Source organism: Mustela nigripes, chromosome 15 (assembly GCF_022355385.1).
Source record: "Mustela nigripes isolate SB6536 chromosome 15, MUSNIG.SB6536, whole genome shotgun sequence".
NCBI lineage: Eukaryota > Metazoa > Chordata > Mammalia > Carnivora > Mustelidae > Mustela > Mustela nigripes.
The window spans coordinates 51,830,963-51,854,052 of NC_081571.1; the positions used below are offsets into that span (position 1 = coordinate 51,830,963).

The following is a 23,090-nucleotide window of genomic DNA, read 5'->3' on the forward strand; positions in this document are numbered from 1 at the left end:
GGACCTAAATAGAACAAAAAGTGAAGGAAGGGAGGCGCCAGTCCTTTCCTGCTTAAACTGGAACAGCAGTGTTCTCCTGTCCTTGGATTTGGATTTACACCATCAGCTCCCTGGTTCTCAAGTCTTTGAACTTGGGCCAAAATTGTACCACTGGATTTCCTGGGAGGTCTCCAGCTTGTAGATGGCGGATCATGGGACTTCTCAGTCTCCATAATCATATGAGCCGATTCCTTATAATAAATCATATATATCATACAGGATATATATACTTTCTGTTGGTTCTGTTTCTCTGAAGAACCCTGATTAATATGAGAGAAGGTGTCGACACTCTGTGTCGACACCAACTCCCCTATCATATCCAGTATCTTCAAGAGTTTTATTTCCTCCAAGAGAAAGCTTAATGTATCAATTCCTTATCAACACAAAGGAACAGTTAAACCCTAAAACCAGAAGCTGACATATTAAGTAGGACACCCAGTACCCCCAGGTACATCCCAGCATACCTTTAGTCAAAGGGAAAGAAACATATACAAATACTGGTCTGAGTAGTGAATTTTCCTAAAGCAGAACTGATGCCTTCTGAACTCAATTAACATGGCTTAAAATAGTAAAAATAGCTATCTTAATGAGCACTTAGTGACTGCCAGGCAATATGCAAATGCTTTAGCATTTTTTTCTCATTGTACCTTCACAGCAATATTTACAGAGGAGGCGTCATCATCATCATTTCCACGTGGCAGACGTGACAATGAGAGAGAGAGAAGCTGGGTGAAGGGGGAGCCCTGGCTGAGCCATGATTAAAAACCAGGAGGTCCAAGCACAGAGCCTCTCTTGTCAACGCCGCAGGAGGCTCGGTAGTCCCTAAAATCTCCCTTAGAGGAAACTGCAATGTCCCGCAATTTTAAATATTCTTCCTTTAAAACTCATTGAACACTTTCAGAGCAAATTTAGAAGAAAGGAAAAGGAGGGTGGGGGGAACCCTCCACCTTCTGTGAAAGCAAAGACAGTCAGAAACCCAGACCGCCAAACAAAACATACCTGTCAAAGACTGTGAAATCTGGGAGGCAGCTGGGAGCTGACATATACCTCCTCAGGCCTTAAGCAAAACACAGAATTTCTGAAAAGTAATAATCACAGTTATGAAATGCCTACCCAATGAAAGCAGAGACAGTACCACTCAGAGAGCGAGCAGAGGGACACGGCATGTTTTAGAGTCCAGCTTGTTCATCTGGACCGAGGTTCCCACCTGAGGTGAGAAGGGAGTCAGAGCCTTTATCTCGAGAGTCCTCCACTGTATAATGGAAGCGAGGAAGACTCTGGAAATGACAGCTTTACTTAGAGAGTATTTGAAATAACTAACTCGAGTCAAAGATTTGGACTCATGTAGTTCATACCCAAACTCGTGGTGCCCCTGCCCACAACACTCCCTGGGATACAGGCCAATACTAGCCAACACTGGGCCCATTCGGAGACAGGGAAGAACCAGGGCCACAAGAGAACTGTGCAGAAAAGCAGCAAATACCAAGAAAAATGTAAGTAATAGGCCAGTGAGTAACAAACATAACAGGAGGAATTACCCAAGGAGACACAAAGAATTGGGGCAAATAACACTTCACAAATTACAAAAAAAAAAAAAAAAGGAACACAAGAGCATGTCTACAAAACGAAAATATTCAAGGAAGAAGTAAAAGCGTTCAAATGATAAAAAAGACAAGTTAACTGAAATCAATGAAAATAAGCTGACAGAGCTCTGAAATACTACAGAAATACTGTTTAAAAAAAACCACTTGGGTTACTAAAAAGTAATGCAGAACTTGACTGAAAACATAGTAAGAAAAAATGCTTACTAGGAAAGCACAGTAAGTGAAAACAAAAAGTTAAAGATGAAGACCACAGATGCAAAAACCAAGGAGAAATATTAGATATATTTTCAGGGTTACTAAAGAAGAGAACAAAATGAAAAGAAAATATACTTTAAATATTATTTTTAAATGTGAAGACATACATACAGACTCTATTTCTCAGAGTTTAATGACAGGATCCAAGAAAAACTGATACAGAATCATAAAAACCAAGACATAGTCAATGAAGTTACTGAACTTTCTAGCAAACTAAAAATAGTCCACAGATATCTGAACAAAAAGCAAAACAAGAAAAAGTGGATCAGTTTGCTTCAGTCTTCACAGTGACACCAAAGCCAGAGAGCAGGAAAGCAGTAGTTCCATACTGCTCAGAAAAGGAAGAAGTAAGACTAAGCTTTAATATTGAACTAAAGCTGTGAGGGAGACAAACCATAAGTGACTCTTAATCTCACAAAACAAACTGAGGGTTGCTAGGGGGAGAGGGTTGGGAGAAGGGGGGTGGGGTTATGGACATTGGGGAGGGTATGTGCTATGGGGAGTGCTGTGAAGTGTGTAAACCTGGCGATTCACATACCTGCACCCAGGGGGATAAAAATACATTATACATTTATAAAAAATAAAAATTTTTTTTTAAAAAATATTGAACTAAAGCTTTGGTAATTGTGGTTCATAATCACAAATAATAAAGAAATCACTGGTAATAACCTTAATCAAAAAAGGATGGTAAAACAACGAGAGGGAAAAATACAAAGAAACGCCATCAATTTTCCTATCATTTTTTTTAAGAATATATTTATTTATAATAAATATAAAAGTGAGAGAGGGAACACAAGCAGGGGAAGAGGGAGAGGGAGAAGCAGACTCCCAACTGAGCAGGAAACCTGATGTAGGACCCTGGGATCATGACCCCAGCCAAAGGCAGATGCTTAACGACTGAGCCACCCAAGTGCCCCTTCCATCTTCCCCAGCATAAAGTCAAAAGATGCTGTTTTGAAGTTAAATTCATTAAAAAAAAAAAAAAAAAGCTTATCAGAATTCAAAGAGTTTTTCCCCACTTAACTCTTTAATTGAAGTATAGTTGACAGACAATGTTATATTAGTTTCAATTCATTCTTGACTCATTGCTCACCACAAAAAGCATAGTCACCATTTGTCACCACACAATGCTATTAGAGTATTACTGACTATATTCCCTATGCTATACTTTCCATCTCTGGGACTTTTGTATTTTAATCACTGAAAGTTTGTACCTCTTAATGCCCTTCATCTATTTCACCCATCCTCCCAGAAACGTTCCTTCTGGAAAGCACCACTTTGTTCTCTATATGTAAGAGTCTCTGTTTGTCAAGTAATAGCAACACACTGGTGAAAGGACATTAATTTGAAATTCATAAATTCCTTCAGTTTAAGTCCACTTTCTATTTCTTCCGTTTTATACTGGAAGCAAAATGAAAAAACATCTCTTCATTAGAAATACGAAGTATAAATATCATGATGCTTTCTGTAAGACCACCTTTATTTACTTGTATATACACACAGAGACGTTGTAAATAACATTCGTCAAATGATAAAAGGTGTGAGGCAGATTCCGATGAAAATTCCATCAGTATTTTTCAAAGAGCTGGAGCAAATAATTCTAAAATTTGTATGGAATCAGAAGAGACCCCGAATTGCTAAGGAAATGTTGGAAAAGAAAAACAAAACTGGCAGCATCACGTTGTCTGATTTCAAGCTTTACTACAAAGCTGTGATCACCAAGACAGCATGGTACTGGCACAAAAACAGACACATAGACAGCAGAGTAGAGAGTAGAGAGCCCAGATACGGACCCTCAATTCTATGGTCAAATAATCTTCGACAAAGCAGGAAAAAAGATATAGTGGAAAAAAGTCTCTTCAATAAATGGTAATGGGAAAATTGGACAGCTATATGTAGAAGAATGAAACTCGACCATTCTCTTACACCATACACAAAGATAAACTCGAAATGGATAAAAGACCTCAACGTGAGACAGGAATCCATCAGAATCCTAGAGGAGAACATAGGCAGTAATCTCTTCGATATCAGCCACAGCAACTTCTTTCAAGATATGTCTCCAAAAGCAAAGGAAACAAAAGCGAAAATGAACTTTTGGGACTTCATCAAGATCAAAAGCTTCTGCACAGCAAAGGAAACAGTCAAGAAAACAAAGAGGCAACCCATGGAATGGGAGAAGATATTTGCAAATGACAGTACAGACCAAAGGTTGATATCCAGGATCTATTAAGAACTTCTCAAACTCAAAACACACAAAACAGATAATCATGTCAAAAAATGGGCAGAAGACATAAACAGACACTTCTCCAATGAAGACATACAAAGGGCTAACAGACACATGGAAAAAATGTTCATCATCACTAGCCATCAAGGAGATTCAAATTAAAACCACCCTGAGATACCACCTTACACCAGTTAGAATGGCCAAAATTAGCAAGATAGGAAACAACGTGTGTTGGAGAGGATGTGGAGAAAGGGGAACCCTCTTACACTGTTGGTGGGAATGTAAGTTGGTGCAGCCAATTTGGAGAACAGTGTGGAGGTTCCTTAAGAAATTAAAAATAGAGCTTCCCTATGACCCTGCAATTGCACTACTGGGTATTTACCCCAAAGACACAGATGTCGTGAAAAGAAGGGCGACCTGTACCCCAATGTTCATAGCAGCAATGGCCACGGTCGCCAAACTGTGGAAAGAACCAAGATGCCCTTCAATGGACTAATGGATAAGGAAGGTGTGGTCCAAATACACTATGGAGTATTACGCCTCCATCAGAAAGGACGAATACCCAACTTTTGTATCAACATGGACGGGACTAGAAGAGATTATGCTGAGTGAAATAAGTCAAGCAGAGAGAGTCAATTATCATATGGTTTCACTTATTTGTGGAGCATAACAAATAGCATGGTGGACATGGGGAGATGGAGAGGAGAAGGGAGTTGAGGGAAATTGGAGGAAGAAATGAACCATGAGAGACTATGGACTCTGAAAAACCACCTGAGGGTTTTGAAGGAGTGGGGGGTGGGAGATAGGGGGAGCCTGGTGGTAGGTATTATGGAGGGCAAATAATGCATGGAGTACTGGGTCTGGTGCATAAACAACGAATTCTGTTACACTGAAAGGAAATTAAATTTTTTAAAAAATAAAAAAAAAAGGTGTGAGGCGGTGTTTAAAAATGAGCAATACATCATCTTTTCAAAGAATAAAGCCATTATTCTACTTTAATAACTGCATAATATTTCTCAGATTCCTGTACATTATTTTGTTCTCATTTCCTAGATAAGAGAAATTAGATACCCAAAGGTGAAACAACTTGATGGAAGAGTGACGTAATTCAGGATGATATTTTAATAAATATGTGATATACCCACTAGTTTCCATCATTATCCCATCTACTGATTCGGCTCCATACGAGGATAAACTTGTAATATAATTACATATGCCTGACAGTAGAATGAATTGCCACATACAGTATAAATTCCGAAGAGTACTCAACATAAGGCTGATGGAACCAACCAACCTTCCAGAAGGTTGCCACACCCCAAGCACAAGTTAGGCTTAGTGACGTTTGAGGGTGCTTCCAATTCTGAAAATGACTTTATAATGTGAAGTCATACAACAAAGTCACAAATCTCTCTCATGCTATAAAAATAATAGTATCAGTACCACGCTCACATTTAGAACTCTACGCTTTAAAATGTTCTTCTGAAAACGTCATACTTCCTTTTCTGCCATAACAACCATTGAAATAGGACAAGTGTCATTAGTTCCACTATGCAGTTGAGAAAATTAAAATTCAGAAAAGTCGTCACTGGTCCACGATCATCCAGACAGATCATTATAGTGTCAAGACTTGTTTTTCCGGGTTTTTCTGTTTGTTTGTTTGTTCTAGTCCATGATTACTAAGCAACTACCCTACATAAACGTGTAGTAACCCAGCGCTGACCACGATTTACTTACATGACCCTGGGGTTTTCCGAGCCACTCTGCCTACTTAGTTGAAAATGGAAGAAAGGTTAGGTTGCCGTGATTCTTGCTATCCTGTGTTGAAGAAAGAGCCTTGGAACTTCATGGAAAAGAACTTTAAAGCAGCCACATTATCTATGCCCATCACTATGCTATAAACTCTTTTTTGGTAGGAAATTCAAGATTCCTCAGCAAAGCTTGCTATTGTCCTTGTGGTTTCCAAATACAAGAAGTAAAAGTCATCCACTGCTGGTGCTGGACGGTGTATGCAGCTGTTCAACAGAGGTAGTCACAGAGCAGAAGTCTGAATGGGAACTCTGGTGAGGGGGGCTCATGTATATGCGTGCGCATGTTCTGGACACCTGCTCTAAACCAGCAGCTGAGAAGCACTCGGTAAACATACCCTGGAGCGGCTGGAAGACAGATGGGGCAAAGCCAGGTTTGCGGAGCCCGGTCCCTGAACAAGCCAACTCATTCACTGGGACAGCAACTGGTGAAATACATTCGAGAGCATATATGACATACTTCCTGCCAATATTTGGGAACAGAAAATGATGGAAGATGGGATCTTTTCTGAATTTCCTTGATGTCTTCCAATGGCAGATCGTAAGGGGACAAACTCAAGTGCAAGGAAAGTGAATAAAAGAACTTAACACTTGAGTAAGGGAAACGACTGAATGCAAATATAGGTTTTTTCAAAGAGAAGATGAAGGCTGCTCCTGGAAGTGAGACTCTTGGTGTGGCCACAAAAGGAATTCTGCAAATGCTATTTAGGCCGTTTAAATATTCAAACCTAAGCAGAAAGGCACAGCAGGATATTCTGTGGCTCTTGGCAAGATTTTATCACTAGTCACAAACTGGAAACATACTAAATAGTTTTTAAAGCGATATTCAAATGTCTTTTCAATTACGTAGACAGTGGCAATGTTGCTTGCACTGCTGACATTCTAAAACTGCATCTTAAAAGTGACCTTGTCAATACACTTAATACATAGAAAAGATAAATTTTCAAGCTTTGCAATTTTCTCCCTGAATCAAACATTGTTAAAACTAACAGCATCTGGGACGCCTGGGTGGCTCAGCGGGTTAAGCCTTTGCCTTCAGCTCAGGTCATGGTCTCATGGTCCTGGGATCGAGCCCCACATCTGGCTCTCTGCTTGGCAGGGAGCCTGCTGCCTCCTCTCTCTTTGCCTGCCTCTCTGCCTACTTGTGATCTCTCTCTCTCTGTGTCAAATAAATAAATAAAATTTTTCAAAAAATCATTTAAAAACTAACAGCACCTGATTCAAGCAGGCTTAAAAAGAAGCACCAATGTATTTTCTGTTCTGAGACATCTGTAACTGAAAATACAGACCAAAAAAATGAAAAACAGCAGTAAGAAAAAAAAAATAATTCTTTGGGACAAACATATTAAGTGAAATACTCACTGTTCCTTCCTCCATACAGACTTCTGAATAAGACTTTTATAAGCTAGGAGGCACAATCATTTAGAATGAATCACATATATTATAGTCAATCAAGATAATATTTTCAGAGTTTTTCCTCAGGGTAAGTAGTAACACAATGATTCTCTTTGCCAACATCTTCAGTTGTCATAAAATTAGTTACAGAACAATGACATTGTCAAAATAAATAAACTCACAAAGTTAATACTGAGCCACTCAAACAAAAAAATTTAATAACAATTGAATGAAAACATAAAGTAATACTATACCAACATCATATATAAGGGATAAACATATTTTGCATGATAAGGAGTGAAAGTTTCCATATTTACATAGGGACAAAGCAAGAAAATTTAAATTTATTACCTTTGCTTTAGGGAGTCCATAATACCGTTTAACTTTTTGAATGAAATTATCAGTCGTGTGCTGGTGCTAGCTCATCCCCAGCTCATGAGTGCCAGTTGTTAAATATTAAAGATCCCTGCAAGCTAGTTGTTAAATCATTGAAACCAATCATAATTAGAGTATTTACACCATGGGCAATGATGAGCAATACAGACCACACCCCTCCCCCCCCCCCCCCCCACCAACCCAAAGCCAGTTTAATAGCAACTCACTGATCCAAATAAAGATACACAGTATAGGGGCTCAGTTGGTCAAGCATCAGCCTTTGGCTCAGGTCATGATCCCAGCGTCCTAAGTTTGAATCCTGCATTGGGCTCCCTGCTCAATGGGCAACCTGCTTCTCCCTTTGCCCCTCACCACACTCATGAACACGAGCTCTCCCACTCCTTCACTCTCACATGCCTTCTTCCTTTCTTTCTCAAATAAATAAAATCTTTAAAAAAAAATACACAGCACAATTAATTTTCACAAAGTAAATTCTCCCATGTAGGCAATACTGGAGTCAAGAAAAAGAATATTACCACACACCCGCAAGCCCCCCTTGTATCATGTGTGAATCCATGCACCCTCTAGAGGTCTGAAAATCTTCCAGATACAAATACTAGAAAGGAGTAATTTTAGCAATGATGAGGGAAGAAGGCAATGTTAAATGAAAGATATAACCTGGAAAATTATCTGGAAGCAACTGCGAAGGTAGGCTGGCAGAAAAAGACACAGCATGATATACATTTACTCAACAGTAGCGGAAGCAACGCAGGAAGGAAAATACGAAATGGCAGGTACTGCGCAGCTCCACAAGTGTTATGAGGCACATGTCTATGAAACAGACCTGTTAAGTGCGAAAATCTTAGGAAAGAGATAGTTTAACATACTGTAATTCTCTTTCTTTTGCCTATGATTTTTATATCATAACCAGTAGAGAGCAGGAGAAAAGCTCAAGTAACTGCCACACCTAAAGTGACAGCTAGTATTTGATTACTATTGAAATTCACAAGACTTTTTACCCCCTCTAATTTACAGTGGTACCTGTCTGTGAAAAGCCCTTCAAAGTCATCCCACTCCTCTGAGGAAAGCTGAGTCAGCTGGCACAAAGAAAACAGCATCTGACAGCAATCCTGTGCCATGTGGCTCTGGTATCGGGATTACGCTTGTAGGAACGAACATATATTTACACAAAAGCTGGCTTCTTTTGTTTTTCTTTGTCCCAGGGATCAGTTGTATCCAGTGGTCTTCCAGTTCTCAATATTCATCAATAAGCTGATTCCTTAATTTCAGCCTAAGTTCTATGAAACTGATAACAGGTAGACTTACACAAAAAAGGGGTTTTTCCTTATAAATTTCTTCATATTTAAGGGTTTAAAATTTTTAAATTACACTTTACAGATAGATGTATGTATCGAAGTATTGACTTCTGTCCCATACCCAGACACAGAATTGTTCTAATGAGAATGGCCCCCAAGTCATGTTTAACCTAAGATTTTCAATGCAGTTATATACAATTTGACTAACCAACCTTTATTGTTTTCCTCTTCATATGGATATTCATTCATCCATTTGTCTCTAGAGTCACATTGATCCTGCAAGAAACACACACAAAAACAGATAATGAGAAAAAGTTCCACATGTTGATGACATTCTTCCACTGGGGAGTGAACAACTTCATTCTGCAACTCTTTAGGTTCTTCATTGGTAGAATGAGGTAATCAAAGCAACAGTCACAGAATATTTTTTTCACTGGTTGTTTGTTTTTTGCTTGCTCTTTACCAGCCACTAAAGGGCAAAGTGGAGAAATGCGGGAATAAAAGCACGATCTCGGGCGCCTGGGTGGCTCAGTGGGTTAAGCCACGGCCTTCGGCTCAGGTCATGATCTCAGGGTCCTGGGATCGAGTCCCGCATCGGGCTCTCTGCTCAGCAGGGAGCCTGCTTCCTCCTCTCTCTCTCTGCCTGCCTCTCTGCCTACTTGTGATCTCTCTGTCAAATAAATAAATAAAATCTTTAAAAAAAAAAAAAAAAAAAGCACGATCTCCAACTAGGACAGCTCCTGAGCACAAGATAATGGGGATCTGTTTAAAGAGAGTCGAGGGAGGGAAGAAAAGGAAAGGGAGGCACCAGAGAGACAAAGGGGAGGAGAAAATGGCAGAAATTGGTTTAAAAGTAAATTTAATATACGAAAGTCACAAATATTCTTACTGAAGCACTTGGCTCCCTTATTCGTAGCAAACAACGAATTTTTAAGTAATGCTGTTTTCCAGAGGAAATTATTTTTTGCCTTCTTTACAGCTGATACATATGCAGCATAATTAATATGAATACTTTTTGGTGCCTTCATGTCGATCAATACCCAAGCAACTTCTTATTTATTTTAAAGATTTATTTATTTGCAAGAGAGAGATACAGGGGGGAGGAGCAGAGGGAGAGAATTCCCAAGCAGACTCCTTGCTGGGCGCAGAGCCCACCACCTAGGACTCAACCCCACAACCTTGCGATCATGACCGGAACCTAAATAAACCAAGAGTCCAGTCAAATGCTTAACTGACTAGGCCACCCAGGTACCCCCAAAAATTAATCTCAAAAGCTCCCATATCCCCAGGACCGTTTGGATCTCACTAAATATAATTAAATATTGCTGGATTAGAGAGTTCTGATTACAATAAAGCATTTGCCTCATGTGAAAGTATCTTGAAAGTCCTCCTGTTTATTTTCATTCAGCACATTATGTAACTTGCTTCAGAATTCCCTTTTCATGAGGCAAATTTTCTTTGGCATTCAGTTAAGCCAGCTTAGTAGGCATAATTGATTTTGCTTTTTCATTCGGAATTACACTCAAGAGGGACAGGCCTTGGTGTTCTCAGCAGCACCCACTCTGCTGGTGGCTCACCCCTGCAGCACGGCACAGATTTCCTCTGCGTGGGCCTCCAGACATTTGAACAGAAAAAGGGTTCACTCGCTCATAGGGCCTTAAATGAAACACAGCACGATTCACAAGTTCCATGGGCTTGGTCTGTAAGGCAGACTGGCTTTTAATTTTATTCTAGTTTTAAGTTAATCAATCAATTAACCAATTTCTCCTTCTCTCTTTCTCTCTCTCTCTCTTCCCCCTTTGCGCCCCCTCCTTCTTCTCCACTTCTCTCTCTATACATAATTAATATATACATATTTTAAAAAGTTTATATCTCAATATGTATATACTACAGTTTTTACTACTAGAAATCCTGCTGAAAAGCAATATAATGTAAATGTAACATTTTAATAATATTTTTTAAAGATCTTATTTATTTATTTATTTATTTGGCAGAGAGAGACAAAGCGATAGAAGGAACACAAGCAGGAGGAGTGGGAGAGGGAGAAGCAGGCAAAAGGGAGCCCCATGTGGGGCTCAATCCCAGGACCCCGGGATCATGACCTAAGTTGAAGGCAGACACTTAATGACTGAGCCACCCAGGCACCCCAATCATATCTTAATATTACAATGGCAAACTAGGAAAATTCTCTGGAAATTCAGACTGTAACTCTTCTATTTTACATTATGAAACCATAATATGGTTTCCCTTGAAAGAATTAAAAAGTCATCTTAAAACACCATGTTCTTATCAAACACGTCCTGTCCTTTCTAGTCTTCAAAATATATCTAAATCGATCAGTTCCAACTTAGCAGAATGTACTAGGTACGTCAAAAACTGGCTTCAATCTTACATTCCAATTTTGTAGGTTTTTTTCTCCCCACACTTTGATATATCTTGGCCATTTTTCACATGATATTCAACTTCCTGATGCTTAATCCAAAATTTGTAACACTCCACTGCAGAGATATATTTACTCCCTAATTTTTGTCTAATAATTTACGATTTGTGCTACTGCTGATAATGTTTAAACATCCTTCTATGTGAATCTTATAGCCACCAGGGCCTCTGCTAGCTGGGGTGATGACATAGTGACACTGGAAGGGACGCCCTCTCTGGGCAGACAGGGACAGACTCTAATCAGAAGGGAGGGCCCAATGAGCAGAGCCCAGGGCAGATCTTCACCACCATTCACCCCCTGAGCCGGATAGCCTCATTTACTATACTTAGCTGCTCTGAGTCTGCACCTTTAATTACTGCCTTAGAATATAGTTATAGAAGTGCAATTACCACATCAAAATAATAGGAACTTTTTTTCCTGGTTTTTCAAAATGTCTTTTTAAAGAGACTCTACCAACTTATGCTCCCCAGAGAAACAGAAGCCCGTGCTACCATAGCGCCACATCCATCTTTATTTCCGGAAACAGAGCACATTACCTCACACATTTTAGGGGGATCAATAAATATTGTCAAATGAGTAAATGAAGGTAGTAATGACAAATGGAAGAAAAACAAAATAAACTCATGTTTCTATCAATCATGCGGACTCTTCCTATCCACGTAACTAGGGCCTCCGTTATCTAATTTGTATTTTTAGATAAAATTAATCTGCTGACTAAAACATTAAATAATGTGAACTATACCCAATATAATATCCCACATTTTGACAGCATTTGGAGATTTACAAAGTAGCCTAGTGATATAATTTGTACCGAAAGCAGTTCTGGAACTTGAGTACAGGAACTATTTTAAGATCGATTTGACAATGATGATTAATTTCATGCCCAAGGTAACCAGTTAGATAATGTCAGGGTCCTTCTAGAACTCCTTAGCTCCACATCTGAGCATGGATTTTTGGTTTATCTTTACAACCACCTATAACTTCAATGTATATACCTCTGTATCTTTCAAACCTGAGAGCCTGATATAATGCTAACTTTCGTTTTCTGTTTAATTCACACTCTTCAAAGAGTGTTCAAGCTCATCTCCTGACCGGCAGCTCCCCTCGAGTACCCCGATACTTTAAGTAGCACATGTGACAGCAAATGAAGTCACGGTGGAGAGCTGAGAAGACCAATCCCTGGGCTCACCGCTGTCTCCCACTGGCCATTGGACCTGAAACAATTCATCCAACCGGCGTCCCCATTTCCTTCTCCGCAGAAGCAGGGGTAACAGTGACACCGGTTTGTCTACCACCTACCCCAACTAGGGTCATGTCTATGCAGCAATGTGTCCTGTCATTCACACAGGAATTCTCACTCCTTCATCAGTGGCCCAAATTAAGCAAGAAAGTAACAGGACTTCTCAAAATTGAGACCACAAAAGAGATGAATGTCAACTTGATTCATGCTAAGGGGCCTTTGTGTTGCTCCCCAAATCCCCATCAAAATCAAGCCATGATGTAAAATAGGAAAATGGCACCTTTCCAGCAACAGTTAATATCTCATCAATTTCCTAATTAAAATATTACTTAAGTCTGCCAAATAGGTTTGTAAAATTATCTCATAAATCTTCTCAAAGCACAGAAGTTTTAAAGGCCACTGTCCTCATCAAAAATTCATCACACATGTTTTGGTGCTTACTTTCCTGGCTCCAAAAATGATTCTCAATTGTCAGGTAAAGAAAAAGCAAAGGGTTGGTCCCTTATTTCAACACAAAGTAAATATGAGAAATAAGAAAAGGCATGATATATTACATTTCGGAAAGAAGTTTAGACTTACTTTTAAACAAAAATAATTGCTGCCTAGAACTGTTCGTAAATACTCCTGTTTTAATGGTGAGTCTGGAGAAATTGTAGCAATAGGGAATCATCTTCTAAATTCTGTTCCTTTTGAACTTGTTTCCTCCCCTAAAATTTCCTAAAAGGAATTCTAAGCGTCCTTTGTAATTCAAAGACAGTTAAGTATCCTGGACAATAGAACTGACCTTGGTCAGAACAACTTGGATACTACCCAGCTTAATGAAGAAGGAGTTACACTTTAGAGTACAGGCCCTAACTCATCACCTGTAGTAACAGGTTGCTAGCTCTTCGTCACACCTGAAATTATCTGTTATGTTCTCCATCTCTAAAGGTGAGTGTTTAATACATTCTGCATACTTCAGGAACCCTAAGTACACTTGTTGCCAGTTCCTCTGAAAATCCTTTTATGTATCTTTAAACAGAGACAGCAAGACACCTTTTAAAGGTGCTTATAGACATCTGACTACTCAGGGTATTCTACTCTCTGCCCAAAGGTAATTTAGTTGCTCTGTTTCAAGTAAATTGAATTCTGGTAATGGTACAGCAATCCCATTTGGAATTCCGTCTTCTAGGTTCAGTTTCACAAATCACTACTTCATTAGCTGTGATCTTGTGTTTTCAAGGGCTGATTAAAAAAAAAAAAAGTCAGGTAACAAAGGTTTATATACATATTCACAAAACTTTTCAAGCCAATTAGGGACTCCAACATGCAGGCTTTGTGAATTTAAGTCGATGGTATTATGTAACAGACCCACCCCGGCCTTGCTGTGCCTCAAGGTTTTTAATATATACGTTGCCTTCCTTCATTTAAAGTTATTTCTGTTTTACCTGTCGCAGTGAGTTATCTTGGGAACTAAAAATATTTGAAGGTTAATCTAAATATTTCTGGAGATAAATGCATATCTAAGTGCTACATTTTCATAGCTATTTTGACTTAAAAATGAAAAGAGACGCTGAAGACACAAAGCAATGTGCTTGTTGCTAGGTGACAGGTGACACCTACCTGAACTTGTACAGCATGAGACTTCTCACTGCTGAGAAAAGACACACGGATTTCCATGGCACAAACATCATTTTCTACAGAGAAGCAAACTAGTCCTCAGATATGCTTCTTTAACATAGGCCGTAAGTAGTCAGCAAGTTATGTCTATATGAATATCCAATTTTAGAGATGCCTCTCACCACAAATAGGAAAAGACAGTTGGTTATTTTCCACTTGGGAAATGTGGTTCTGCATTCTAAATAATGTCTACATATGAAATACATATAATTTTCATGATTTGTTATTAAAGAGTGACCATTATTCTTTGTATCTCATCAATTCCCCAAGTTTTAACAGAAATCGTTTCAACTAGGGTAGGTAGAGTCCACAGAGAGAGCAGTATCTTTAAAATAAGTAATCCGATTTCCATTAAATTTATTAACACAAAACTATCACAGCAAAGACCTCATGAATTAAAAAAGATAAGGCAAAAAACTTCAAGGCAGATTATTTCCTGGATATATTTTGTAATTCCATACCTACTTTCTAGTATTACCTCACTTCCTTGAGACAAAAGCTCAGGCACAAAGTTCCACCCCTTTTCTTTGACTCATCAGGCAATTCAGGTGATGATATACAAACACCAAGTACTCTTCTACACACACAATTTCAGGATCTCACATGAATAAATGACACACTTCACTCCATCTGAGAAGGACTGTGTGCTTTCTCACGTTGAAAAAAGATCACAACATGAATACCAAACAGCAGGAACACCAGCATTAACACTTGGCAATAATGTGACTTAAGGCAAGCTGTTTTAAGTTTTGGGTGCCCTGTTCCTCGTTTACTAATCCTCTATCACGGGACGCATGGGTGGCTCAGTTGATTAAGCATCTGCCTTCAGCACGGGTCATGATCCCAGGGTGCTGGGATGGCGCCCCATGTCCATTGGGCTCCCTGCTCAATGGGGAGTCTACTCCTTCCTCCTCCCGCCACCCACTCCCTGCTTGTGATTGTGCGCGCACTCTTTCTCTCTCAAATAAATAAATAAAATCTCGTTGGGGAGGCAGCTATGAACGTTGAAAAGGAGAATGTACAATGTACTTAGCAGACACTCTGGTACTTATCAGTTATTCAACAAATGTCAGTCCCAAACCTCCTCCTTACATTCATGGTCAAGCACACAGACACACAGACTCTTATTTCCACTTAAACTTTCCTGAGAACTGGGAACAAACAATGACCTATTCGAATCCAAGTTACACTTCCCCAAGACTACAGTAAGTCTGGTGTGTTTTTTATAGTAAGGTCCTAGGACAGACGACAGAATCACACCCCTAGGCTCTCAAAGTACGGCGTCCCCAATTCCTCCATTAAGAGAATTCAATGATGTAACTGCTAAGAGAAACAGGAGACAGGGAATTTCAGGTCCTTAACAACCAGAAATCTTATGGAATTCTATTAGTTACATAGAAATCAAATGAAAATGCTCCATTTAAAAAAAAAAAAGTTCTTCCCTATTTCCAGCTTTATGTTTCTCTGAAATTATGCTTCCACCCCAAAATTTTTCACTATTAGCAGACAACACAGAAAGAGCAAACTTTACGAATTAAGGTCTCACTCAGAGTGAGGTATGGCCCAAAGCCTGAGCAAACATTGAAGAACAGAGTTCACTGAATCAACGGCCCATTTTCAGAGGGAGGAGGTAAAGCAAAAGCACACCGACATGGAAATTACTCTTTTAATTCATTTTCAGCTTCCATTACATCGCAGCATTCTTTGCAGACAGAGAACAAATAAACCTTTAAAAGAAAGTAACCATAGCAAATGAATTAAGCATTTCTTTTACATATATTGTGCTCAATATAATGGTTTGAAAAGTAATTTATGCTATGCTCATATTTAAGTGTAATTGCCATTTTATTGGGGCTGCACAGCCAAAAATCTGATTTGTATTGCAAAGAACTGACAAGATGATTAAATTTTGTCTTCATATGTCTAATTTATGTGATTTAGATTACAACACAAATAGGAGCACATGCAATTCGTACTTGTACGGGAAATGATGGCGTACAACACCACATTCAGCCAAAAGTGACTTGGCCACACACACGTTTGCATTCCCATGTGAAGAGCGTTGACGACTTTCTCTCAATCCTTTCTATCAGGATGTGTTTTAAACCATCATACTAAAGATATTACAAATCTTTGGAGTTTCCAAGGGGCTGGTGGGAGGAACAAAATAATAGGGTGCCAATTCCCTTCCTAACACATTATGCAAGTATAATGTGGTAGTATGATTTATACATTAAAAAGCAAGCTTCCAATTTTGAAAACAACTGAAAATACAATCATGATCAACACATAGTTGGTACCAATTAAAAATGCGTAATTCACATAAGCCTAATAATTTCTCTACTACTTTAGTTCAATGAGCGTTGTCTGTACATAGCGAGGCATATATATTATGGGGTAATTACAAATTTTATATATTCAAGAAAAATAAGTTGCCTTATTTAGTATGCAGTATGCAGTATTTGGCTTTCCTATTAATTATTGCTTTCTGTGTTTAACTTGCCAATACTAAGCAAGATAAATTACATTCAAGTGCATAGTAAATAGTGTGCTTAGGGAGTAAATTTATTTTCTAGTCCATCACAACAATAGTTGATTAAAATATGTTGCTCTTATCCAGTTTTGAATTAATTCATGTGAAATAAAACAAATATTTATTAAATTGTGGGGGAAAACATTTCATCAAACTGCAAAACCTGAGTGGAAAAACAAATGGCACACATTTAATTACAGTTGACATTTAAATGAAATTTGCAATCTCAAAATATTTAACAACAATTAGAAAATATCAGACAAGATATTTTTAGGGTACTTTCATGTTCAATCTCTTCAAATATCTGAACCCAGAGGAATTTTAACATAGGCGGACTTTAAAATAGAATTTGAAGGATGGATCAGAGAGCTTAATAGATTTGTTTTACTGACATTTTGATACAATGATACAGAAACAAGAGGATTCATCTGATATTTTTAACGAATGTCTTACGAGTTGCCAAGTGCCTTACTAAACAACAGTTTTGTCCGGCTGAACTCATCAATTCAGTTTGCACATTCAGACATCACAATCATTACCCTATGTAGCTCATAATCTGGCCCACCACAGATAGCAAGCTGTCATCATAAATACATTATCAATTAGTATTTCTCAACGATGAGCAAATTAGTAGACCGTCAAATAAATTGCATAACCATATGCTTCTCTCATGACTAAATAATACCAGAAAATCAAAATACTATTTGTTGAGAATGACAAATGATATATTAGGTTGATTCTTGTTTACAAGGATCAAAGACTCCTTTAAATGCTGGAGAAATACGGATATTGGGAGTCAAAGCAAATATAATCCAAGTAATTGCTAGCAGATGATGAAGGTCTGCTGATGTTTAATTGCGATATTCCTTCCATGGTATAAATATTCTGTTAATTCACCCGTGGATCGCCTATATGCCAGGAACTGAGGACATTAAAAACCCTATGCCACAATACCTAATTTAAAGAAGCTCACAAAGGTGAGACAAATATAAATAAGTAAAATAAGTATAACAATAATAGCTACCATCTACTGGCTACTTACCATAAGTTTAATGCTGACTAGCTGCTTGTATTATCTAATAAGTTCATGTACAAAGCATGATGACCTAGGATTAAATACCCACACGTTACAATAAAAATAACTGTGACTGAAGTCCGTATTCTCTAGCCTGTATCAAGTCACACGTTCCGTAACAAAACAGGAACTCTGTGGAAGAACAAAGTAGAGTGGGAAGTCAAGGGACCCCACCTAGCTGTCACAGAGGAAGATGAAATAAAGTGAAGCCTTGAAAAGTGGGGGAGAAGAGACATTTCGGTATGCAGGCAGTCATCAGTACGTTTAAATCTGAGTCTCAGAACATTCGTGTGTGTGTGTGTGTGTGTGTGTGTGTGTACAAACACATAAAATTTACTATGTGTGGGTACACACACACACACACACACACACCAAAGAGCATTCTAGGAGCTAAAAGGGGGCTCTAACATGGAAAAAAAGTCTATAATGTAGAAAGATGATTTGTTGCAAATAAATAATAAAAACAATCCTAAAAGTGTGACTTCTAGTGTCTTACGTAGGCTGTCTTACAGTATAAAGGGATTTATATTAGGTGTACTCAATCAGGAACTCTAAAGTGACTTGCCCAATACTACAATAAAGCCAATTTTTAAAAGGGTTTTTCCCCCTAATTAGAAAGTAACACTTTCATTAACTCATTTAAGTTTTTAGAGATTTTAGAACTTCTGTACAATCTTCTACATGAAATGCAAGATTCATGTAATGAAAATCCTTTCTTCCTTTTCCTTCCCAATGACCTAACCATATGCACAGATACAAAAAACCCTTAACTTTTCATATCAGAAATAACCTGTATTCTCTGATAATGCATTCAATATAAAATAGCCAATTCTGAAAATACATTTCAAAGAAGTATTTCTGACCTGTGCTTGAGGCCGTTAGCCCAAACAGCTATTAAAATACTTAATTAGAAAATAAATTTATCCTAACTTTGGCTAAATATGTTTCCATCAGCTCACAGTGTTCAAAAGAAATTACTGAATCTTTTCTGGCTCTGAAGATATAGACAGAAACATAATACTAAACAATCTAAATAAATTAACCAAATAATAAAGACTTTACCCTCATAAATAAAGCCAAGCAGAAATAATTTATGCTTTCAAACAGTTAATTTTCCAAACTTCCATTAAAATAAAAAGAAAAAATAATATAAAGGAACTATAAAGTCCCTACCTAATCATATGTAGTCATTAATGCTCCCATTTATAAAAAAAAATAACTTTCTCAATCACTAGGGATTCAAAAATGAAAAAGACGTCATAGATCATATATTTTAAGACTAAAAAAAGGTTGGAGGCGGCATGCTGCTATTTGGGAAACCACTGAGCCTGCTAAAAAAGCATTGGTAAATCTGGGGAACAGTAGATACCAGGTGTTGTGGTTTGACACATACTTCATCTCTGCAAAAATGCCATGGTTTGGAGGATGAAAATAATTGCATTTTTGTTCATGAGGACCAAGTAGATGACAACTTGCTGGAGTCATCAAGAATAGGGCTCTGAAGTACATGCACAAATCTGTAGTTTAAGTTGAAAACAGCTTTCAACCAGCATCTAAATGAACACAAGTGTCACATGAGAGCAAGCCATACGCTATCTGGAGACCCTTCTGGATGCCAAACTTTGTCTAAGATACTATCATTTCCTTCATCTTGAAGGTTGCTGGTTGCCTACTTTCCATAAGGACGTTTCTTTTATTTTCACTCATAAACCACCAATTTCAATATGCTTCACCTTCCAGGTTCATAAAATATTTTATGACATTCAGAGGGGGATCTTCCAGAATTCTCAATGGTTTTAAGATGTCCTTTCTGTTTGATCTCTCAGGAAGTTCAACTACCAGAGACTCAATTATTATCTCCCAGATCAATATCTCTAAACCTAATTTCCCCTCCTAAATCTCACTCTACCTTGTCCCACTTAGATTATCACTGAACAATCTAACACTTAGATTCCTGTGATTTTTATACAGATAGTCTTATCATGTCTGGAATTGTGATAAAGACTGGAGATTGGCAGCCAAGATAGCTCCCTTACACACAAATGGCTTACCATCTTACCATGGGGGAAAAGCCTCACTTACCAGCACCCAAAACTGAAGTCATGATTTATTCTTTTCCCCAAAAAAATCCTTTTCCCAGTTTCCCACTGCAGTCTGTGAAAACCATTAACATCTAGACCCTGGAACCTTATCTTTGAATCAATTTGAAGATTCTTTTCTAATACATATAACAACAATCATATTTATGCCTCCTAAAACCACTTCTGATTCACTTCTTTAATTTTCCTTCACTGCCTCCACATCCTTACCTCTCTTTAACAAGTCTGGATTATTATTAATCTATCTGTCGCTAGCCTCTGCTCTTTCCAATGCACATTACAAACAGACACATATTTTAAAAATTTCATCATGTTACTCCTGGTCTCAAGAATTTGCCATTTGTAATTGCAATGTCTGGACCCCTGCTGATGACCGTGACCCTTCAGAAGAAGCTGAAGTTTCTCCTCCTTCCTCTATGAAGAGTTTCATCACTCTCAACAGGCAAATTCCTAGCATTATCACCTCTTCACATAAACACAAAAAAATATTTGATAAAATGAACCCATAGTAATCATTTTTTTACAATCAACCTTAGGGGCACCTGGGTGGCTCAGTCAGTCAAGTATGTGACTCTTGATTTTGGCTCAGGTCAGAATCTCAGAGTCCCAAGATCAAGCCCAGTGTCAGGCTCCTTGCCCAATGGGGAGTCTGCTTAAGATTCTCTCCCTCTTTCCCTCCCTCAACTCTCACTCACTGTCTCTCTCTCTAAAGATAAATAAATATATCTTTAAAAAAAAAAAAAATCAGGGGCGCCTGGGTGGCTCAGTGGGTTAAGCCGCTGCCTTCAGCTCAGGTCATGATCTCAGAGTCCTGGGATCAATTCCTGCATTGAGCTCTCTGTTCAGCAGGAAGCGTGCTTCCTCCTCTCTCTCTCTCTGCTTGCCTCTCTGCCTACTTGTGATCTCTCTCTCTCTCTCTCTCTGTCAAATAAATAAATAAATAAATCTTTAAAAAAAAAAAATCAACCGCATTAATTTGTTGTAGAGTAGCTATTTTAAAATCTACCAAAAGCATCACATTTAATGGTAAAATGTTAAAGCTTTTCCCCACTGCAATCAGAAAAAGAGCATTTGTTATCACTGTCTCAATTCAACTTATGCTGTAAGTTTCAGCCAGTATCAAAAAGAATAAATAATTTTCAAAAATAAAGATGGGGCACCTGGGTGGCTCAGTGGGTTAAAGCCTCTGCCTTCAGCTCGGGCCAGGATTCCAGGGTCCTGGGATCCAGCCCCATATTGGGCTCTCTGCTCAGCAGGGAGCCTGCTTCCTCCTCTTTCTCTCTCTGCCTGCCTCTCTGCCTACTTGTGATCTGCATCTGTCAAATAAATACATAAAATCTTTAAAAATAAAAAAATAAAGATAATAAAAGGAAACAGTAAAACTGTGATTATTCACAGAATAATTATTCATGGAATGATTGCATTAATAGAAAATACAAAGATCCTACAGGCACAAAATTAACACATGAATTTAGTAAGGTCAATATAAAAAGCTAAATATACCTGCAAAAATCTAACTATAACAAAAAATCAAAAGCCAAGAAAATTTATAATACTAAAGAATTAAACATCAAAAAATAACCTTAATAAAAGATGTTCACACACCCTGAAAAAAAAAAATTATTGAGAGCAATTAAAGCAGTACTTAAAAAAAAAAAAAAAGGCTATACCATGTTCATGAGTCGGAAAACTCAATATTAAAACGTAAATTCCCTTTAAGGGTGCTTGGGTGACTTAGTCAGTTAAGCAACTGCCTTCAGCTCAGGTCATGATCTCAAGGTCCTGGGATAGAGACCAACATCATCAGGCTCCCTGCTCATTCTCCCTCTCCCTCTGCCTTTCCTTCCTCTCATGAATAAGAATATTCAATATTCTTCTTTCAAAGAAATAAGAATAGCCAAGGTGATCTTAAAGAAAAAGGACAAAGTTGGGGGACTTATATTTTCATATATCAAGATTTATAAAGTCCTAATAATTAAAATATTTTGGAATTGACACATAAGTCTAAATAAACTAATCAATAAACTCACACATAATTGGTCACTTGATTGAGATAAAGATGGCACTATCCTGCAATCAGAAAAAGAGGGCTTTGTCAATAAATGATGCTAGTCAAAAGAACGCCATATTTGGAAAAAATGTGAATTTTGACCCCTACCTCACAACATACACAAAAATCGATTCCAGATAAATATAGTTGTCAATATGAAAGGTAAGAAAAATAAAGTTTCTAGAATAAATAAAAGAGAAAATCCTCATAATCTTGTGAGGGGCCAAGATTCCACAAACAGAACACCAAAAGCACTAATCATAAGTGATAGGCTAATAAAATGAATAATATTAAAATCTTCATCAAAATTCATTATAAAGAGAATGGAGAGGCAACTTGTATACAGAGAGAGGATATCTGCTATACATATATCTAACAGAATATTAGTATCCAGAATATATAAAGAATTTCTACAAATCAATTTAAAAAATGTAGAAAGCACAAAAGAAAAAAATGAGTAAACAATTTGAAAAGAAAAATGAGCAAACAATTTGAAAAGGGACTCAATGAAAATGGCGAATAAACACATGAAAATATTCTCACCCTCTTTGGTCATCGAGGAAATGTGAACTTAACCACAATGAGATACCACTGTAAATCCATCAGAATGCCTAAAATTAACAATACTGAGGAGCCTGGGTGGCTCAGTCAGTTAAGCGTCTGACTCTTTATTTCAGCTCAGATTGTGATCTAGGTTATGAGATCTCGCCCCACACTGGGTTCTGTGCTGGGTGTAAGGCCTGCTTAAGATTCTCAATCCCCATCTCTCTCTCTGCCCCACCCCCATGCACATGCTCACTGCCTCCCTCTCAAAAAAAAAAAAAAAAATTTTCAATAAATTAAATTAACAACACTGACAGTACCAAGTTCTAGTGATGATATGGAAGAACTAAAAGTCTCATATACTGATGGTTTAAGGGTAACCTGTAAAATTAATTTGGAAAACTAGAAGTCTTCTAAAGCTGAACATACACATATCTA

At 37.9% G+C, this 23,090-nt stretch overlaps 1 protein-coding gene across 2 annotated transcripts in view; it reads right to left on the reverse strand.

Moving 5' to 3' along the window:
* The window catches only part of KLF12 (KLF transcription factor 12), a 429,124-nt gene that overhangs the window by 275,905 nt on the left and 130,129 nt on the right, over window positions 1-23,090 (reverse strand). For both annotated transcript variants that reach the window (XM_059378144.1, XM_059378145.1), the window contains exon 2: window positions 9,226-9,289. In XM_059378144.1, the coding sequence (XP_059234127.1) occupies window positions 9,226-9,258 (33 nt within the window). In that variant the 5' untranslated portion in view covers window positions 9,259-9,289. The remainder of the gene's footprint in view (window positions 1-9,225; window positions 9,290-23,090) is intronic.